The sequence below is a fragment of the Tachysurus fulvidraco genome, chromosome 17, assembly GCF_022655615.1.
Source record: "Tachysurus fulvidraco isolate hzauxx_2018 chromosome 17, HZAU_PFXX_2.0, whole genome shotgun sequence".
Lineage (NCBI taxonomy): Eukaryota > Metazoa > Chordata > Actinopteri > Siluriformes > Bagridae > Tachysurus > Tachysurus fulvidraco.
Genome location: NC_062534.1, coordinates 19029179 through 19049125, shown reverse-complemented (window position 1 = coordinate 19049125; position 19947 = coordinate 19029179). Strand labels below are relative to the sequence as shown.

Here is a 19947-nt window from a genome sequence, read left to right as displayed (position 1 = left end):
GAATGGAGTGTGTGTTTCTCCATGTATTGTACAAACAATGGATGACTTCCTCTATAGACATGTTTAGTGGTTTTCCAGATAAAATATAGTTCAGCATAACTTTGTTATTCCAGGAATGAGCCCTTCCTGGAGGTGCCATGCTCAAACTGACATTTTCCTGCCATTCTCTGGACCTCCATTCTTCCTGCTTCAGCTTTTGGACAAGGCTTCTATGTACTGCACCTACCTAAGCAACATATGACAGACAACAGAACACTGATTCTCTTGGACATCACACCACACAGAAAGAGCTTTGTATCCTGTTTGGTTCAGGCTTCTCCATAACAAGCTAAAGCAATGATCGCACAGACAGTGACTTGAGGAGGGAAAAAAAGTAATGAAAAATGACATTCACAACATGGGACCAATTCAGCCCGGTCAAATATGTGCCAAGGTCAATGTATGGTAATTGAGGACTCGACGACTAGCATGATCTTTTTTTTTAGCTCTTTATTCTTTTAAGTAATTAAGAACACTGAAATACACTGAAATTTTTAATAAAATCTTAGTATGTTACTCAATATGTGACAAAAACACATTAAAATGAAAACAAGACCGAACAAAGAACATACTGAATAGGGTTTAAAAAGTTTTTGACGTAAAAAACACTGATAAAACCTTAAGCTGACATTACTGATGAAATACTTCCCGCATCCTAAACACACAACCATTTTTAACTGTCATAATATTGTTCATTTCCCCCCCTACAATCTACTAGTATGTTTAAAATCATCTAAAAAAATAGAAAAAAATATTATTTCTTGGCATGTCCCATTAATATTAATGCTCACATCATATTGCACAAACCCATAATTTATAATTCATAGGGGTTGTTGGGGAGGAGGGTCACATCACAACACCATGAGAGCATTATGTAGATTGGGGAGGGCAGGGTTTCAGTGCAAACCATAGAAATCATGCAAAATTAGATTTCTACCCCTTTACCGGGCCCCTTTTTAATAAGCTGTTTTTTTCTTCTGCCGTGCCACTACAATTTAAAATATTTTTGATGCTTGACTGAATATATTAGATATATTTAATTAGTCAGACTGAATGAATAACGTTCAAAGCAGCAAGAGGACACACTTTCATTAAATTAAAATAAAAAAAATTTCAAATCACTTTGGTATTATTCATTTATAATATTCAGAGGTGGTAGTTTATTTAAGAATGATATTATTATAGTTTTTTTTTTTAAACACAAATCAGTAGCACATTGAAATTGATTCAACTCTACCTGAGAAATATCCGTGGCAGTGTTGGGCCAAAGCTTTAATGTACAATAATACGGAGTTACACCTTTTCTTTGTTTCACACGATACTGATGTTGTAATATATTGATAACAGTTTATTTTGCCAGAAAAATTCTCAAGAAATAAATCATCCTTTCAGAGAAAAGTTTTACAGCCATTAATAAAATAAAATAAAAAAAATTGATCTCATGCCCACAATCAAAGATCTTGTTATGGACTATTCAGAAACTTACAAAAATAAAGAACTACTGGCAATTTATTATCAACTAAATAACTAAACACACACACTGCTGAAGCTATTTAATGTGTGACCCATTTATAATGTACAATAACACTTTAAACCAAATATATTTCATATATTTATTTCAACCGACTTCAAAATGGCCCACTATACATCAGTCATGATAAAGGAGCATGAATATGTAATTTTTTTATACTACAAATGTATTACTATGGAGATGAGTTTTTACACAATCTTTTGTATTTGTCATGCCAAAACAACTCACTGCTTTGTGAATTGATCAGAACTTACATTGCATTGTTTATCTTTATACGCTGGACGTCCCTGAAGTGTTGGTAAGTTCAATTACCTGCTGTTGTTATTAGGGTTTTGTTTCTTGACGTGGTCTTAGCGCCCTCTGATGCTGGTAGTGAGGCAGTGCATTAAGTGGCTCAGGAATAAGGGATGCAGGGATGTAAAGCAAAGAGCAGGGAGGTGGTGATTTAATCCTCACAGCCCAGCAGCTCCATTCGCAGCGTGATGCGCTCATGCCACTCCCACGGGATCACGCGGACAAATCGTGCATAGAAAGGCGGGTCGAACACGTTCTTTTTGTGCACATTGTTATCACTGTTGCCAGGGAAGATCTGCAGGTAGAATGAAGAAAAAAAAGAATTAAACACAAAGGGAAATTAGAAACAGAGAAACTTTGCAGGAAAATTCTGTGTGCAAAACAAGTGGTTAGTTAAAACAGCCAGTTGGTGCAGGCACCAAACACAACAGTTTAATTTTATCTTTTTACTCCATGCATACTTTCACATGTATGGAAAAAACAGAAATTATTTTAGGACTCATTTCGTTTTATTTGAGATTAACAGCATATCTTGAAAACGAAGAGGTCTAATGTGTAATAGAGAGGAGAGTCTAACCTTGTCAGTGTTTTTTTTGTCGTCTTGTACCACAGTCCATGTCTTGCCGTCGTTACTGTAAGCCACTTTGTAGGCTGAAACAAAATGCACGCTTCCAAAGTCTTTAGCTCCCTGAGTGATGATTGCTGTGATCCTTTTAGGGGATAGCAAGTCCACCTATTCAAAATACAAACCAGTTTAACAGGACAGCTACAGGAAAATACTCACTAATGCACCATTAAAAAAAGAGAAAGGGCATCCAAATTACACACAGACTAAATAATGCACAATCTGAAACATTTTTCCCCCAAGGCAAACAGGCAGCTTGTGCTTCTCTACAGAGTTGTGGTGAAGAAATTAGGCCTGCATCTCTCTCATTTTACAGGATGAATGAGGAGAAACAGTTTTGCAGGATAATCATCATATCTCACATGCATGACAATCCCCCAGTCTCATGTTATAGCGGGTCTTCATTATAAACTGTATTGTGACAATTATGAACACTATGATAAATGAAATCACTGAAGCATTTATGTTTGCATACTTCCATGGAATATATTTCTGGCCTTAGTGTAGTGTTATACAACAAATTATTTTGTCATTAGCATATGTAAATTAAAGCATATTTTAAGCTATTGTGTCTTTATTCTTCCAGTCATACTCCACATTTTCTTCACTGAACATCTCAAGTTATGCATGTACAAAGTCACATGTGCATGTCATGGTCACCTGTAGCCACTCAGATCTGCTGTTGCTGGCTGCAGTCCAGGCGTTGGTCTTGCCCTGCTTGTCCAGGCGGGCATAGTGCGGATGCCAGGTGAAGGCCTCAATGCCCCACGTGCGGAAGGAACTGGAGCTTGAGAGCTGAGTATCTCCAATCAGCCGTGACTTGAAACCCAATGGCTCTGAGCAACCTGTGGTGTTAAAACAGATTTGCCATGTACTGTATACAAGCAAAGATTTTCACCAAACTGAATGAACAGTGAATATACTGTTTATATGAATCCTAAACTAGGAAGTCTGTATAACATTTTTGTTGGTATAAATGCTATGTGTCACCAGAAGTTATGGGGATGCAAGCAATAAGGTTGTCAAATGTCAAGGTTACCATAACAACCAGGTCCACATGAGGCCAGTCTACATTCACTGTTCTGTTCCTGCTGAACGTACTAAAAGAATTTGACTATGAGCCAAATTTTACAGAGGTCGGTCTGTACCCTGCATCACCTTTAAAATATCAGTTTGATGCCAGTCCAACCGTGCAATTATTTTAATACTGGACTGCTTTAAGGCTGCACATTGTGAATGGGTCTGATTTTCACTTTTGGATTCTGCAAAGGATTACAAAAATATCATTATTCAACGTATTATATGTATATTTATTATACATATTTAACAGATTATAAAAAGACTACATGCGTCATTCTATTAGACAGATATTGCCTTTACTTGCTATATTCTATTCCAAAGGGGCACAAACATGCAATTTTTTTTTGTTTGATTGACTTATCAGTAAGCTGTGTAAACATAGCTGGCAAGGATAAAGAAAGATAGATAGAAGATCAGGCAGAAAACTGTGAAGCATATCAGCCCTGCAAAGACTAATCAGAAAGACCTGATGTCCACCTGAAGAAAAGGAAATGTTTAAAGTCTGCAGCATGGGTGAGGTACTGTGGATAAATCGCATGTATACGAGAGCATGGAGCGTATGATGTGACGATAATAAGACAAAACCGGCAGACTAATAAAAATGCGTTTTATCAAATAACAATAATAACAACCTTAATGACCATGTAGTGTCGTGACCAGACATTATTAAATGAGAAGCTCTTAATAACCAGAACAGAATGTGCTTCACGTTGCTGGACGTGATTTATTATACCCAGAGGATAGCTCTGTTCCAATATTTTAGCCATGCTCTCTAAATAAATGTAATGCCTGACCATTTTTGTTCCCATAGAAATATTAGCTGGCTGGAGTCCTGAGCTGGGCAGAGTCTCAGCTTTTGAACCGTCTCCTCAGGCCAAAGAACCTCTTAACTTTAATCACATGCTCATGACTGCAAATATGGAAGAAGCCTTTCATGTCAATTTGGATTTTATAATATGCAATTTTGCATTGGAAGACTAGACCTCTCAGTAGATTAGGTCACATTCCACTTGCTTACATTTTCTTCAATGATTTACATGTTTTCATGTTTATATGTAACTGTGCATGGATATGTTTCTGTGTACCACTTAGTTCGCAGCCAACTAGCTCCATTCTCAGCGTGCAGGCTTTACGGCACACAACGGGCAGAATGCGGATGTACTGAGCAATTATTGGTGGATCAAACAGATTGGTTTTTGTGCTGTCGTTGTCCATGTTTCCCACAAAAATCTGCCAGGAGAAAGCAAATTCAGGTTAGAGATCTTCGCTTGTGGTTGATCCTCAGATTACATCAATGAGTAGAGAACTGGGTATGAATGTTTAGCTCACCACGTCCTTCTTCTGACCGTTGCCTCTGTACATGGTGTACATCTGCCTATCTAAACTGTAAGCTACCTTAAACTGTTTGATGTACTCATAGGTGCCAACACGACTAGCACCCTGAGTGATGATGCCAGTGAAGCGCATCAAGCGCTGCATGTTGATCTACCAAAAAACAAACAAGCAAACAAATAAATAAATAACAGACACACACAACTAAGGATAGAAGTCATTCAGCAGCCCAATCAACCCAATGGGCCTCATTTAGCAAATTAGATACGAATCAATACATGCAGAAATTATTCACATGATCATGTAGACAAGAAATAAACTTTTCAAAGAACTTATTTCAGAAAAATTGAGCTCCTCAGATTGTGTTGCCATTTAATGTCTAGCCAAATAAAAGATGTGAAGACTGACAGTGAAAATGTAGAGCTTAGAGCGTATTTTGTTTAGTTCCACTTACAGATTTAGTAAAAACTCTTTCTTCTGAAAGAAAGCAATCTAATAAAAATCCGTAATTTAAGACAAACAAGACTAGCCATTCAATTCATACAAAAGAAATGGCACCCTATAAAAAGCGTTTGTGCCTATGGTAGCGATGCACTGTGAAGTTTGGTGTGCTATACTGAAATGATTTTTTTTTTTTTAGATATTCCTTGCTGCAGAATAAAAAGTCCAGGGGATGGATCTGATTCAACCCCTATAAGCCTAACTCTAACTCCTAATCTCCTAATCCCATACTTATCTACCCTGAAACACACTGGAGTTGTCTCTAAGCCTGGACATTTGGTTTGACTCCACCTAAATAGGAGAAACTGCAAAAAGGCTAAATAGGTATTTTTCAACATACTAACACGAGAGGGAAAAAAAAAAAAAAAAAAAGGGTTTCCAAAACTTGTAAATCTGGTTGGAATTTTTGGTTCATTTTGGTCAATGAAAAATATACACACACATATTTAATAATAATAATTATTATAGTAATAGCCTAGAGTACTGTTTACATAACCCCAGTCTCATGTTAAAATCCAGACTTCTGCACCTCAATCCAAGGGTTCCTGTCATGCGTCGCAGAGGTCCATGCATTCACCAGTCCTTTGTTGTTGAGACGGGCCAGTTCAGGGCCCCAGCGCTGTAATCCCAAAATGCCGTAATACACAGAGGAGGCAGCGATCTGAGACTCAGCAATGCCGCCACCCTCCAACCCCAACAGAGAGATACAGCCTGCAAAACAAAATGACACGTTAACAACCTGTCCACACACACGTAGGAGACAGACAGTGAAGCAGACAGATGGACTAACAGTGTGAGGGTCACGCTCATGGGGAGACACGCTCACATACACATGGATGGATGGATGAGATAATTAAAAAACTCGTATACATTCTTAATAGGAATTGCTGTAATATTAAAAATATTGAAAAACAAGTAAAAAAAAGAGATTTTTTAGAGATTTATTGCTCAAATAACAACATTCCATTCAAGTGTCTTACTGTGAAAGATCATCAACTAAAGAAGTGCAGATATCCACTCACGCAGGTGGCAGTGCTTTCCAACGTAAGGGGATGGGCATTTGCAGTAGAAATCTCCATCAAGATCTTGACACGAACCCCCATTTTGGCATGGCTGAGCAGCGCAGTCATTCACATCTGTAAAGATATTCACAATATTCATTAATATTCCAGACATTTCATTAAGTGCAGTATTCTATTTGAGCTACAGATGGCACTCTTGTCATCAGTAACACGGGCGTGAGCCTTTCCAAAGAATCAAAAATCCAATTCATCTTTAAAAAAAATCTATATCGTTTGAGCATTGCAAAGCAATTGATTCTGTGCATACATCAGGACAATGCACTTCTATATGGATTGTGAATGATAATTATGGAAATTCAAACCATCAAGGAACTTGGACACAGTCCTATAAACCCAGCCTCCAGTTGTCCCACTATGGAACATCCAAAATGTGGCCTTTTCAATCCACTTGTGGTGTCATCCAGAAGAGGAGGAGTTTCCCTCTGAGTCACCTCTGTTGCCTGGCTTGTTCAGTAACAGTAACTAAAGCTACATCTGGATTTCTGTAAAGCTGCTTTGTGACCATGTCTATTATTATAACCCATATAAATAAAATAGAAATAAGCTGAAATTGCCTGACCCCGGATCTACTGGTGGTGCTGATAGCTATAGCTCAGCCCAGCTTTCTCATGCACACATTTTTTGCACACAGTGATTGCACTGTAATAAATGCTCATAAAAAGTAAATGAAGTTATTATTACTTACGTGCCAAGTTCAAACATACGGTGACTCATGAAGAAACTCAATAAGAGCGGACATGTTGCCATGATGCACATTAACCACCAAGAATGCCAAATAAACATTATCACTATGGCTACCAGTAAAATAAATAAAAAAAGGAATGTCAACCGGCAATATCATAGTAAAGTGACTGGAGCCATGCAGCGATAAAGTTACTGAATGGGTGAACACAGGTTTAGCATTTAGTAAGTTTAATCACATTTCATTGACGATCAGCTGCTATGTTTGAGAAAACAGATTAACCAATCAGGATGATATGTTTTCCCTTTTGGTTTGAAAGCTACTAACCAGCTAGCTACACTGAATGAAAAAACTAACGAAATGAGGCATACGACAAGAGGTTTTTTCAGGAACTGGAAAAAGTAAGAACAAATGATTTTAATTATAGCGCATTATTTTATTTAGAAAATTATTTATTAACACGACCAGCTACTGTAAAAAAACAAAAACAAAACAAAAACAAACACACACACTAATTACAGCCTCATTACACTAGTGTGTCCAGCAAAAATCTGCATTGATGAAAATGAAGAAAATCAAAAGATTTTGTGAACAAGTGTACAGATGGAGTGCATGACTGGTCACACATTAAAGGAGCCAAGACACGACAAGCTGAAAGACGCTCAAAGACTGAGGTCAAAATTGAGAATGTTAGTTTCGAAAGGCTCCAATAATCCACTGAGAACATGAAATGAATCCAAACTTGCATGTCTCGTCTGTAAAACCAAACTTAGCACAAAACACACACACACACACACACACACGATCCTCAGTTCACAAACCCACCCACTGTATTTTTGAATAGGTCATAAAAATGTGAAATATTCCAGATTAAACAAATAAAATTCTGGATGGTAGTTGGTTCTATTTTCAAGTTTTCTAAGTTTCAATGACCTCTAGGTTTCCCATTTTCCTGCTTATGTGGTTTTAACCTCCTGTTAACCAAAGCCTGTTTTTGGATTATAGATTTATCTCTGCTCAACCTGACCCTCTTGTATTTTAACCCCAGAAATGGACAGATTCTGCTGATTCTGGTTCCTGTTTGTTTATTGCTTGACCGCAGTGCACTGCAGTCTGTTTACATTTACAAATTGTGCCCGAGCTTGTGCTTGGAAATTCATTCACTTAGAGAGACTAAACTGATTATTCAGCATGATTCTCCTTACATGGGTTTTATACAGAACAGGAACTAGAATTTACATGATTATATAGAGATAAAGTGATCGCACATGTGCCATCCTCAGAGCTCAGATATAAAGCTCACAATCAGGGTGCAGATGCAAAGCAGGTAATTTAACACACTGGCCTGTAAAGACATTTAAGTGAACAACATTAGGAAATGCTGGCTGATACAGTGAAAGCCGATCCTGAGCTCATAATGCACCTTGACCTCAATCGATATGAGACGAGGCCAGCAGGCTTTTACACGTGGCAAAGAAGAGCAGCGTCTGGGCAAACAGTCCATCTGAACAGACATCTGCTTACTGGTGACAGGGAAATGGGACAATCATACACTGGCTCTCTATAGTACAGATGTTCCTCTGCAATGTGTGTTACATTGAACAATAGGATAACAAAGACTTTGGAATGCTGGATTGCCAAAACTGTCAACTGATTAAAAAAGAAAACAAATGCAAATGAGGTAAATCATCACACAGATGTTTCTGTTCACCTATAAAAATCTAAGGCTGGCTCTTGTTTTGGCTTGGCAGATACAGAAGATCTTGGCAGATACAGAAGCGAAGAGGCACAGAGAGAAGCAGGAAAAGACAGCGCAAAGACAAAGCAAACATTCCAAGAGAAACTGAGAGACCAAGTTTCTCAAACAAACAGACACTGAGCAGCAGAGCACAAGACTAGCTCTGCCATGGAGTCCAATCACACAACACTCCTGGTAAAGAACTCTTAAATGACAAATGATATTCCTTTTTGCAAACCAAAAAATTAAAAAATAAAAATAGATATCCTCTCATCATCCACCTTCCTCATGAACACACACACTGCTTCCGAAACCATTTGCTTGCTCAAACTCTACAACAGGTTCCCGATTTAATGTGGATAATACTTTACCATATAAAAGCTTTTGACATGGATTTCATGGTCTCTGACTGAGCTTTCAGGGTAATTTCACACCAGCAATATAACAATCCCATCAGCCAAGAGGAAAGACTGTGACAGTGTCAGAGTTGACTTAATTCACTCTTCCGCCTCCAACTCCATTTTACCCAGGCAACAAGGCGAGTGTGTGATGGCGTGGGTGTGATACGCAGTAGGCCTTTCCCTGTTGGCTGGACAACCGTGTGTGTTTTTACAGTGCGAGTGTGTGTGGCACAGACATGTATTAGCTTTGTGCTGGTGTGTGTGTGCATTTATATTTTTATTCAGCAAAAAAAGCATGCCATCGAAACTGAGCTAAACATAAGCGAGTGTAATTTTAACAGTATATAATGTGATAATATGAATACAATTCCCTAGCTCAGGGAATCAATATAAACAAGCTTGTCACTCGAAATTCCAGCTGACCATCAAGCAGGGATGGTGTTGTTTTAAGAGTCACTCACATGTCAAAGTTTGAAGTAATAAAAATGATTTCAATTTAATTGCTAGAATTCACATCCTATTGCTTATATTAAGTGTCTTTTACTTAACCTAGCTTCATGAATTCTGACATAAAATTTACCCCACATTGAGCATATCATTTTCCACTTAATTATCTAATAGAATTACCTAAAATAATCTAGATATAAAATAAAGTATTATCTAAAATAATCACTAAATTACTGCCGGTATTAGTAAAGGATCTGTAACAACAACAACAATAATAATATGAATGCTAATTAAAGTGTCTCACAATGCTAAGTTTAATGGTGGTTATATAAAACCTTCATCCAGCCATGCAGTATGAACATTATTTCTGAATAATGAGCTGGTATGTTTCTTCAAGGCTGAACCTGATCATCAACTATGCTTTGTATTCTGTCAGAGAACTTGTCGTCCTCGTCTTATCTTGAGCACAAAGAAAGCAGCTTTTTTCTGTTGCTTCTAAATATTCTCCATGAAAATCCACAGCCTTCATGATCATAAACTACAGACGGTAATTACAGTACAGTCGAAAGATGAAACTTGTTCTTTACACCCACACACACTTAACCAAGTTCAATCAAATCATTATAATTGACACCACCAGCTGGCAACTGGAAACAAATAGACATGGAAGGTCACCGCTTTATCATCAGTGCTGGAGACGTTAGCAAGCTTATGCTGTTGACTTAATCATCTCGAGTGCTAACTATAAAAGTGTAAGTAACACGTTTAATTAGGAGAGCAGTTCTAGCTTCTACGCAAATTGTTTCTTCTCCAGGGGAAGGCTAATTTTATGCGAATACATTTAATATATAGGAAGTGTTGTTATAGGACAATAATCAACTGAATTACTGTAACTGATTAGATCCTAATGCTGATTAATTTCCTATATCAGCTTGTCCCAATATGATTATTACTCTTAGATCCCAATACCATATATAAATTATTGCAATTTTTTTTAAATACTTAAACATTTCATGCTTTTTATCCATTTTCTTACATTAGCTGTTGAGAAATGTCCAAGTTTCTGTTATAAATTTGAATAAAATTGGTCATTGAAGTCAAGGAGACAAAAAAACAACAACAACGATGCACTTAACAACCATGTAACAAATTCAGCGTATTTTTAAATGGTCAACTAAAATGCATTTTTATATTATGTCCCTTTACATAGTATCTGTAAGCTTTATCAGAGTATGTTTGAAACCAAATGTTTGAGGCTGTGATTATTCTTGCTGATGATAACAGCTTGGTTTGCCCGGTCCTGCCCCTACACTAGCAATAAAAACCAAAAGAACAGTAGCTTAAAGTGAGGACCGGGATTCACTACTGCTACTGCTGAGGACCACCATAATATTCTGAGGACCACTGACACAAACACACTCAGTATTTTATCAAGACGAGAACAGCTGAATCTGAGTCTAGATCCTTCTTATTCTACAAATATTCGCTTATCATTCACTGATAAGAAGAATGTGCTGGTTGAATCATAGCCACCATGCCTCTTGTTATCAGTGCTGAACGTCAGACTGCATTACTATCTTATGGTTTTCCTCATGGCATGTAAAGATGTTTAGGCTGGAAAAGGATTCTTACTGTTTTCACAATGGGTGCCTTCAAAGCCTCTCATACACTTGCATGTATATCCGCCGAAGACATCTCCTCTTTGCAGCTCACAGATCCCATCATTTTTGCAGGGGTTGGGATGACAAGGCCCTGTAAATGAAGGTCAAAACATGTGGAAGAACAAATAATCGGACATCAGGTGATAAAGAGAACACACCACTCTGTTGATCTAGATCTAGCACTATTCAAAGCATAGGTCTTAAATACATTACCAGACTCGGTCTCATTGCAGGTGTCTCCTTTAAAACCATCTGAGCAGATACAGATAAAGGAATCTTTCTCTGCAGTAGTCACACACGTCCCGCCATTGTGACACACGTTCACCTTACAGGAATCACCTGTGAAAGAGGAAAGAAAAGACTCTTTCAGTTCTTTTCAGTTTCTTAGTAATCCAGGTGAATATTTTCACTGAAAGCAGTGGTGTGTGATGTGTGTGGTGTGTGTGGTAGTCTGGGAAAAGCCTTTACATGATCAGTTCTGAAGATAAAAAAAAAAAAAAAAAAGATGTTTTCCAGGTGTGTGTGTTTTTTATATTTTATATACGAGTGGACATAGTGACAGGGATTCAGAAGTGAAGTGACTTCTAATCCCTCCCATGGCCATGTTACTGAATACAGACTCTGAACAGACAGCAAAACATGAATTATTTTCCGGAATACTGGTCTGTTGTTTTAAGGTTCTATTTCAACAGATCTTTCCCCAATGTTTGTTTTATGAAAAATGTGTTTTATTGAAGTTATTTGGTGCTAAATAGAAGGGCTTTGTATCTCCTGCCCACGCACTGGCTTCAAGTCTCTACTGTACAGAGGACCACGTTGACCCTAAGTAGCTTCAAAAATGCACACTGGGAGTGAACTGTTTCATTCTGTCTACTCGTAAAAAAAGACACTGATCTCAACCACTACAGCTTATAACATATGGAATAGAGTTCTAGCATTTTAAACTCTGCTTAACATCATAAGTAAAATGTGGGAAAAATCACATTTAACAATTTCATTGAAATTCCATTGAAAGATGCCTTACACATCAACATGTTAATGGAAAAACAACAAATCAGCCAATTTGTAAAGAAATCCAAGTTAACAATGAAATTATTTATCACTTTAATAATCAGCAATAATCTCGGTGTCAAAATCACTCTCGGCTTGGTTGCTATAATTTACTGCCATGTCAGCTACTGAGGCTATTTTCATGGCAAGAACGATTAATAAGAACTAAAATAACCTAAAATCACAAAGAAATAAATAGACAAATATAGACGAGTCACTCTTGGCATCTAAACCTGAGCCTCATCATAGTCTCTTCACACTTCTTTCTGTTCAAATGAACAAAATAACTGATTATAAATATATTTAACAGTTAAATGTTTTAAAGTTTTCTTAAACTACATCACTTGAAGTAGAATAAATTTGGTACACACACACACACACACACACACACACACACACACACACACACACACACACAGAGGTGGTGAGCAATGGTTTACAATGTTATTTAAAAAAACCCAATTATAAGTACTTTCTGGTTACCAGGAAAAGAGAAGAATAATCATCAGCACTATTCATCACAATGTACTCCAATGGTTGGAACAATCCGATTATATTGTGTGTGTGGTTGCCGTAAATGCTGAGTGCTGACCGAGTGCTAGATGCTTCCACACAGATCACGGCATTGTGGCCACTGGTCAGTCGATTAGTCAAAGTCTAGGCATGTTTATTAGAGACACACGCAATATTGTTCACATAAATACGTTTTCTGCCAACAGAAAAGACATTTCTTGCAGACTTTATGCTTTGAGAAAATCCAGACGTGTATCGGGTGTTCTTATTCTCATCAATTAGGTGAAAAATGATCCAGAAAATGCTTCATTTTTCTCCAGTCAGGCCGGCTGGGTATATTTAGACACGTTAGTGCAGAACCTACATTCCCACAAATCTACCATGAAACATCTGTGAAGAACTTCCTGTCCTCCCTTCACACACACTCCCAAAATACCAGCACTTCAGATACAGCTTCTTCTCAAGGTAAGATCTATCCTCATTTGCCATAATCTGTAAATAATTGGAGGCTTAATTATAGTTGCCGTTTACAGTTGATTCAATTTCTTACTGCATTGCAGGCTTGCAGCATTCACCAGAGGTTATTCTCTCAAGAAGGATGACATGGTCTTGGATATAATCATCATGTTTTTATCACATCATAAATGTTTTGCTTATTTTTCTGAATCATTGAATGCGTTGCAACACCCACACGCTAGGGATGTGTTCCTGCCCCTGACTCTATATATATGTAAAACATAGTTTATTCTTCTGAGGAAGGATTTAAAAATTATTGTGTAGAATATTCACATTTATGGCATTTGGCTGACACCATTATACAGAGCAACATATATTTTCTCTCATTTTTTAAACAACTGAGCAGTTAAGGGTTAAAAGCCTTGCTCAGGGGTGCAGAAGTGGCAGCATGGTGGTCCTGTTATTTGAACTGAAAATCTTCTGATTAGTAATATACCTTAATCACTGAGCTACCACTCAGTAGTAGATCCCAGAAATCATATAGGATGGGAATAGAAATCTGATCTAACTCTCAAACAGAACCGAATAATAAACAAACAAAAAACAAAGGCCATCAAACTAAAGACCCCGCTAAAGTCTCTTTGGGAAAGCAGAAGATGAAGTGGAATGTTGCCTTAATGCACAATTTAAGTTAATCTGCTAAAGACCATCAATAATTAACAGTTTTAAAATTCACAACACACCTATAGGATATGGGGAAATAAATAAGACGTCTGGATAAAAGTGTAAAATAATATAACATTTTAATTAATAATTAATTAATTAGTTTTACACATAGCTTCATCAGGTTAAGAACATATTTCTCCCTATTCATTCTTTTTTCCTAATAAAATTGAAACCCGTTTAAAACCACAAGCACCAGCAACATGTTACACCAAATGGAACAGCTGCTTTGATTAGCTGGACCATTTGGTCATCAGCTGGCCTGATCAGTCAAAAGAGAAAAATCCTCATTGATTCCCTTTTAACTGAAGCACAATACATGGCAAATTTCACACTATAGCTGTGTGATTCAAGTTAAAGCATGCTCACGTATGAATTCAACAGGTGTGTGCATTTCTTTTTTAGACACAAAATAGAACAAAAAGGGCTTTGGTAGAGATCCGTGACACAAGACCAAATGAGTAATGTCCTCACTGTGCTGAGAAACAATTATGGTATCAAACCCTCCTCATGCTACATGACTCATAATATCACTTCTCCAGATGGAAAACCATGAAATATACAAGCGATAAATCAAGGTAAACAAAGAGCTTCATAATAATACATAATATACTCTGTTAAAGCAATATTAAAATATTACACTATCCACTTCTGTATTTTGCCAGATATTTAGAATGGTAAGATAATCCTAGCATAAATGACAGGATTTGTATTTTTCATGCTGCAACATACAGAAGTGACTAATATACATTTGTGTCAGTCGATAAGCAAAAAATGTGGGTTTTTTTCCAGCTATATAAAAAAAAGGTGAATATAAATTCTCTTATATAATATAAGGATACAGGGCACTTATAGAATATGTAAGAGAGTGTGAGTGAGTAAGTGTTGGAGGGAGGGAGCGAGTGTGTGTGTGTGTGTGTGTGTGTGTGTGTGTGTGTTGGAGGGAGCGAGTGTGTGTGTGTGTGTGTTGGAGGGAGGGAGCGAGTGTGTGTGTTGGAGGGAGGGAGCGAGTGTGTGTGTGTGTGTGTCGGAGGGAGGGAGCGAGTGTGTGTGTGTGTGTGTCGGAGGGAGGGAGCGAGTGTGTGTTGGCGGGAGGGGGCAAGTGTGTGTGTGTGTGTGTGTGTGTGTGTGTTGGAGGGAGGGAGCGAGTGGGTGTGTGTGTTGGAGGGAGGTAGCGAGTGGGTGTTGGAGGAAGGGAGCGAGTGGGTGTGCTGAATACGGAGGGAGTATCCCAGCCTTGAGTCCAGTGGTCCTCAGATTCATCAAGACACTGACCAGGGGAAAAAAAAGAATGAATAAATAGAATACAAGAGAATGTTGTAAAGCTTTTCACTAGAATAAGAAAGTTGTACACTTTCTAGCTGTGGACGTCACACTTGCGTTGCCCAACAGAGAACCTTTCACTGGCACATTAAGTACAAACAGAATACACAAACAGATTGTGCAGAATAAACACTACACATTGAGAATGAAAGAGCACGCCCTTCCAAAACACACTGCCAACATGCCAAGAGTAGAGACAGGAAATAGAAAGCCATGCTACGGTGAAGTCTGCAGTGAAGCAACAAGTTACCCTGTAATAACAGGGGGAAGGGGGATGTTGTTCATCCCAAGCAACTTCTCAGACTTCAAGGACCCTTAAAATGGTTGCATGGTGATTGGTGTCCTTGTTTTCATCCACAACCCTTGAATTTGTTCCAAAATTGTTGTCCCATTAGACATTATGATGAAAAGGAGACAGATCAGGAATCACAAAGTGTTTCAGTAGCACAAACAGTTCAAGATGTTACATTTGGCTTAAAAGGTTTTTGTCAGACTTTATGTTAATTTCGAAACATTTTGTTGAATTCTTAATCATCAACTTTGATGTTGAAAGAACTGTGTGCTGAACAGCGTAGTAGCTTAGCTGCACATGCACAAAACTTGACATCCCGAAATGCCCCTTATCTCACAGGACTTAACTTAAAGCACCAGAGCGGGTGGAAACTGATGTTAATATCCACCACCACAACTCCATTATGGCTTGTCTAAAGCTAATGGACTTCATCCAACACAACAGAAGCATAATGTGTCTATGTAGAAAAAAGTAAACAAAGCATAAATGCAATAGAGATCAAGGCTGAAGAACCTCATCTTAAACTAGAACTTCTGAACTGCACATTTCCTGCTCTGGTGTACAAACCACTGCAGCTGAAATCGTTGACAGTTACAGACTCTTTTTGATGTAGCATGTGTATTGGAGTTAACATAACCTCATTTTCATATGCCACCTTATCTAGACCAAAAATAACAAACAAGACACGTTAGTACAGGATCAAAATAAGAACAAAGTAAAAGTTTGCAAGGCGTCTGGATCTTGGGGAAAAATCATTTTAAAAAATTCAGTACAGCAGATTGGAAAGTGGGCCAAGAGACAGAGACAGAGGGGGCTCAAAAGAGAAACATCATGTTGCTGAAGCTAAATATGGAACATTGATTAGGCACTATAGAAAATTAATCAGGAAGGAAAAGGTCTGATTAGGCTGAGGTTGGAAGTGAATTCATCAGAACAAATGAGGTCATCCCCTGAGGACAGGACCTCTGTGCCAGATGGCAAAGGCCATACAACAGTTATGAAATGGGTAGTGTATAGTGTATGGTAGTGTACGTTTATATTTAGACTCTTAACTGTTTGAGAGGTTTGCATTTGTCTCACCTGCCTCAACTATAAGCACAAAAAAGAGACAGGAAAACACACAGCCTGCCATGACATGCATAAGATAGTGGCACTTCTTTCAGCACAAGTGTGAAGAGTGGGCAGTGGTAGCTCAGTGCTCAAGCCACTGGACTTCTACTTACAAGATTACAAGCTCAAATTCTAGCACTGCCATGTTGCCAGAGTTGGGCCCTTGCCCGGTGCGCTTAACCCTCACTTGTATAAGTGACATAAAGTCACACTGGATAAGGGTGTCTGCTAAAGGCCATAAATGAAACAACCGGAAAAAACAGTTGCAAGACAAAAGAAATAAAACCAAAATAAAAAAAAGGTTTATGTACAAGGAATCTATTGTGAAGACATGTTTTTATTCAAGAACCAGAAGCGGCTGTAGAGGCAGCCACAAAACTCCAAATCTGCAAGGAGTCAGCCCATGTGACTAGAAATGACACAAACATACAAAGTAAACTGGTAAGCTCTGCTGCACTGGTCATTAGTGGTAGGAAGTGTCCAGGCTTTGCCGAGCTCCACTACATGTTTTGAAGGCCACTGCCACCGTTAATGACTCAGTGTTTTGCTCCCTGAGCCACACCTACAAACTTAAGCCAAGCCATGGCCTCAGGCATAACGGCATTTCCACAAGAAACATGACTCCTTCCAAGTGGATGATCTCAATCATTGCTGATATAAAAAAAAAAACTAATTCACGTAAAGAATTCACATAAATGTTACAAAGCGATCCTAACGGGAAGCAAGAAATCATTTATTTAAAAAGAAAATAAATAATGCATTTGCTTTAAGTAAATCATGTTTACTCATTGGCTTCTCCCATATATAATGAAATGGCATCACCATCAAGACTAGAACCAACAAACAAACAAACATGTCTAATGCATATAAGCCCAAAGAGCTTATGATGGTCCTTCATGCCTCCAGGTCATTCTACTCCGATGGAAATCAGCACAGTGGATTCCTTAGTTCAAACATTCAACAAGACTACTTACAGTAAAACGTCACACACACACACACACACACACACACACACACACACACACACACACACACACACAAACACACAAACACACACACAAAGCCCTGGGTCATGGACACTATGTCCCTGGATGAGCTCACACAATAGAAAATACATTTATGATTGAGAGTCAGCTACTGTACATGTACAGATACAGAAGATCTGCAATCCTTAAAAGGCAGAATCCTTTCTTAAGTACATGGTGCACTGTTTTCCAGAGACAAGGCTGGTTACTCCAAGATTTAAAGTATTTCTAATTGAACAGAAGAGCAAAGAATTTGTGAAACTTAAGTGATACTTCAATGAGGTGCCTGTAGCTCTTAAGATACAGTATTTCTAGCAACGTGTGCAGTGAAGAACACAACCCTTGTTGATAAATACACGCTTCCACGTGCTGGCTGAGTCCCAATCACATCATGTTCTGGCACTGTGTAACAGGACAGAATGCGGGTTTTTCTCAACATGCCCATGGACCACTGACACCATGCTGTTGTGTTTTCATGCTGTTTACACTCTACACTTCTACTACACCTCACCCATTCTCTATAATTCCAGGCGGAACACTTACCTCTCACCGCAGAGAAAGAAACAAAAAGAAAGCAGGCGGCACAAAGTGGTAGAGAAAGTGGGTAAGTTTTCATGGTTCTGCTTGGAGCCAATCTCAACTCTGTTGTATGTTGTCGACGTGAAGCTGAGTACTGTTACGCCTGCGCTCCAGATTAAACAGCGCGAAGAGGGCAGGGCCGCGGTACTTGCGCTCCACACGTGTGCTTGTGCTTTTAACCAATCACGCCCTGTTCAAAAATTGTAACCACGCCCACATGGGGCGTGGCCAGTCAAAAAATAGCTCTGCGGCGCTAGAGCAGCAATAGAGCAGTTAGACGGATAGGATACTGTATACAAGAGGCTCAAGCAGAAATCTGCAATATTATTATTATTATTATTATTATTATTATTATTATTATTATTATTATTATTATTATTAATTACAATAAGTAAGAATTATTAAGCAATAAATAATAAAATAGTAATAATAATTATTATTATGATTATTATTGTTGTTGTTGTTGTTGTTGTTGTAATAAATATAATAATAATAAGAAGAAGAAGAAGAAGAAGAAGAAGAACAATAATACAAATTATTATTATTATTTATAATAAGTAAGAATTCTTAATCAAAAATATTATTATTATTATTATCATTATTATCATTATCATATATTATATTATCATGATAATGATAATAATGATAATAATAATAATAATAACAACAACAACAAATATATTATATCATAATAATAATAATGATAATAATAATAACAACAACAAATATATTATATAAAACATATTTTATATTATTATATAAAATAAAAAACACTAATAAAAAACAGCCAACATACACATTCACATACTCATACACAACATAATAAATAATTAGTAGCTATACGCTTTGCAGTTGTTCATGTCTTCCCTGATGAACAAGAATGAACCAGAACCTGAACAGGACCATAATAACAGCAGGGCTGATCATTTGTACTCATTATTTTTGTACAAATCATTTTGCAATCATTATTTTATGCAATAGATTAGCTAAATTAGAAAGGCAGATTTTTTTTTATTGAACTGACATTAAGTCTATTAGACAGGGAGAGGCATTATGTGTATCCATGCCTGGACCTCGATTTAGTGCATAATGAATTAATGTCACTCCATGCTCTCTGTCTGAGAGTCTTTTTAATGCACGTCCTCATTCCATTTAGCCAATCTCACCTGATTTGATTGAATATAAAGTGAGTCTGATTGTCCTGTAATCATATAATGGATACTGGCTAGGCAAAAAACCTGGGGCTGGATCTTATGTCTTTAATCTAGGATTGCTCTGACAAGACTCAAGGAAATTGTAATGATAAATATGAAGTTGGGTTGATTTTACACTTCAGATTAGCTCAATTACATGCACTGATCTATTTCAGTAGGTGGTCAGTGAGCCAATTTCATACAGACGTTTGTAGACGGTTAAAATTAGCTGCGGGGCAATTACAGCTCCTTGTCTCCACCTTGTGATAT

General features: G+C 37.7%; 1 protein-coding gene across 1 annotated transcript; it reads right to left on the bottom strand.

Annotated features, from left to right (window-relative positions):
• Window positions 1–739: 739 nt before the first annotated feature.
• mfge8b (milk fat globule EGF and factor V/VIII domain containing b) lies at window positions 740–18640 on the bottom strand. Its single transcript, XM_027135754.2, has 10 exons — window positions 18449–18640; window positions 11627–11752; window positions 11385–11504; window positions 6425–6538; window positions 5932–6113; window positions 4899–5054; window positions 4655–4799; window positions 3150–3334; window positions 2442–2597; window positions 740–2159 (listed from the first exon to the last, which is right to left on the bottom strand). Exons 1-10 carry the CDS (start codon window positions 18519–18521, stop codon window positions 2016–2018), a joined length of 1401 nt encoding a protein of 466 aa, XP_026991555.1. The 5' UTR covers window positions 18522–18640; the 3' UTR covers window positions 740–2015.
• Window positions 18641–19947: the final 1307 nt, after the last annotated feature.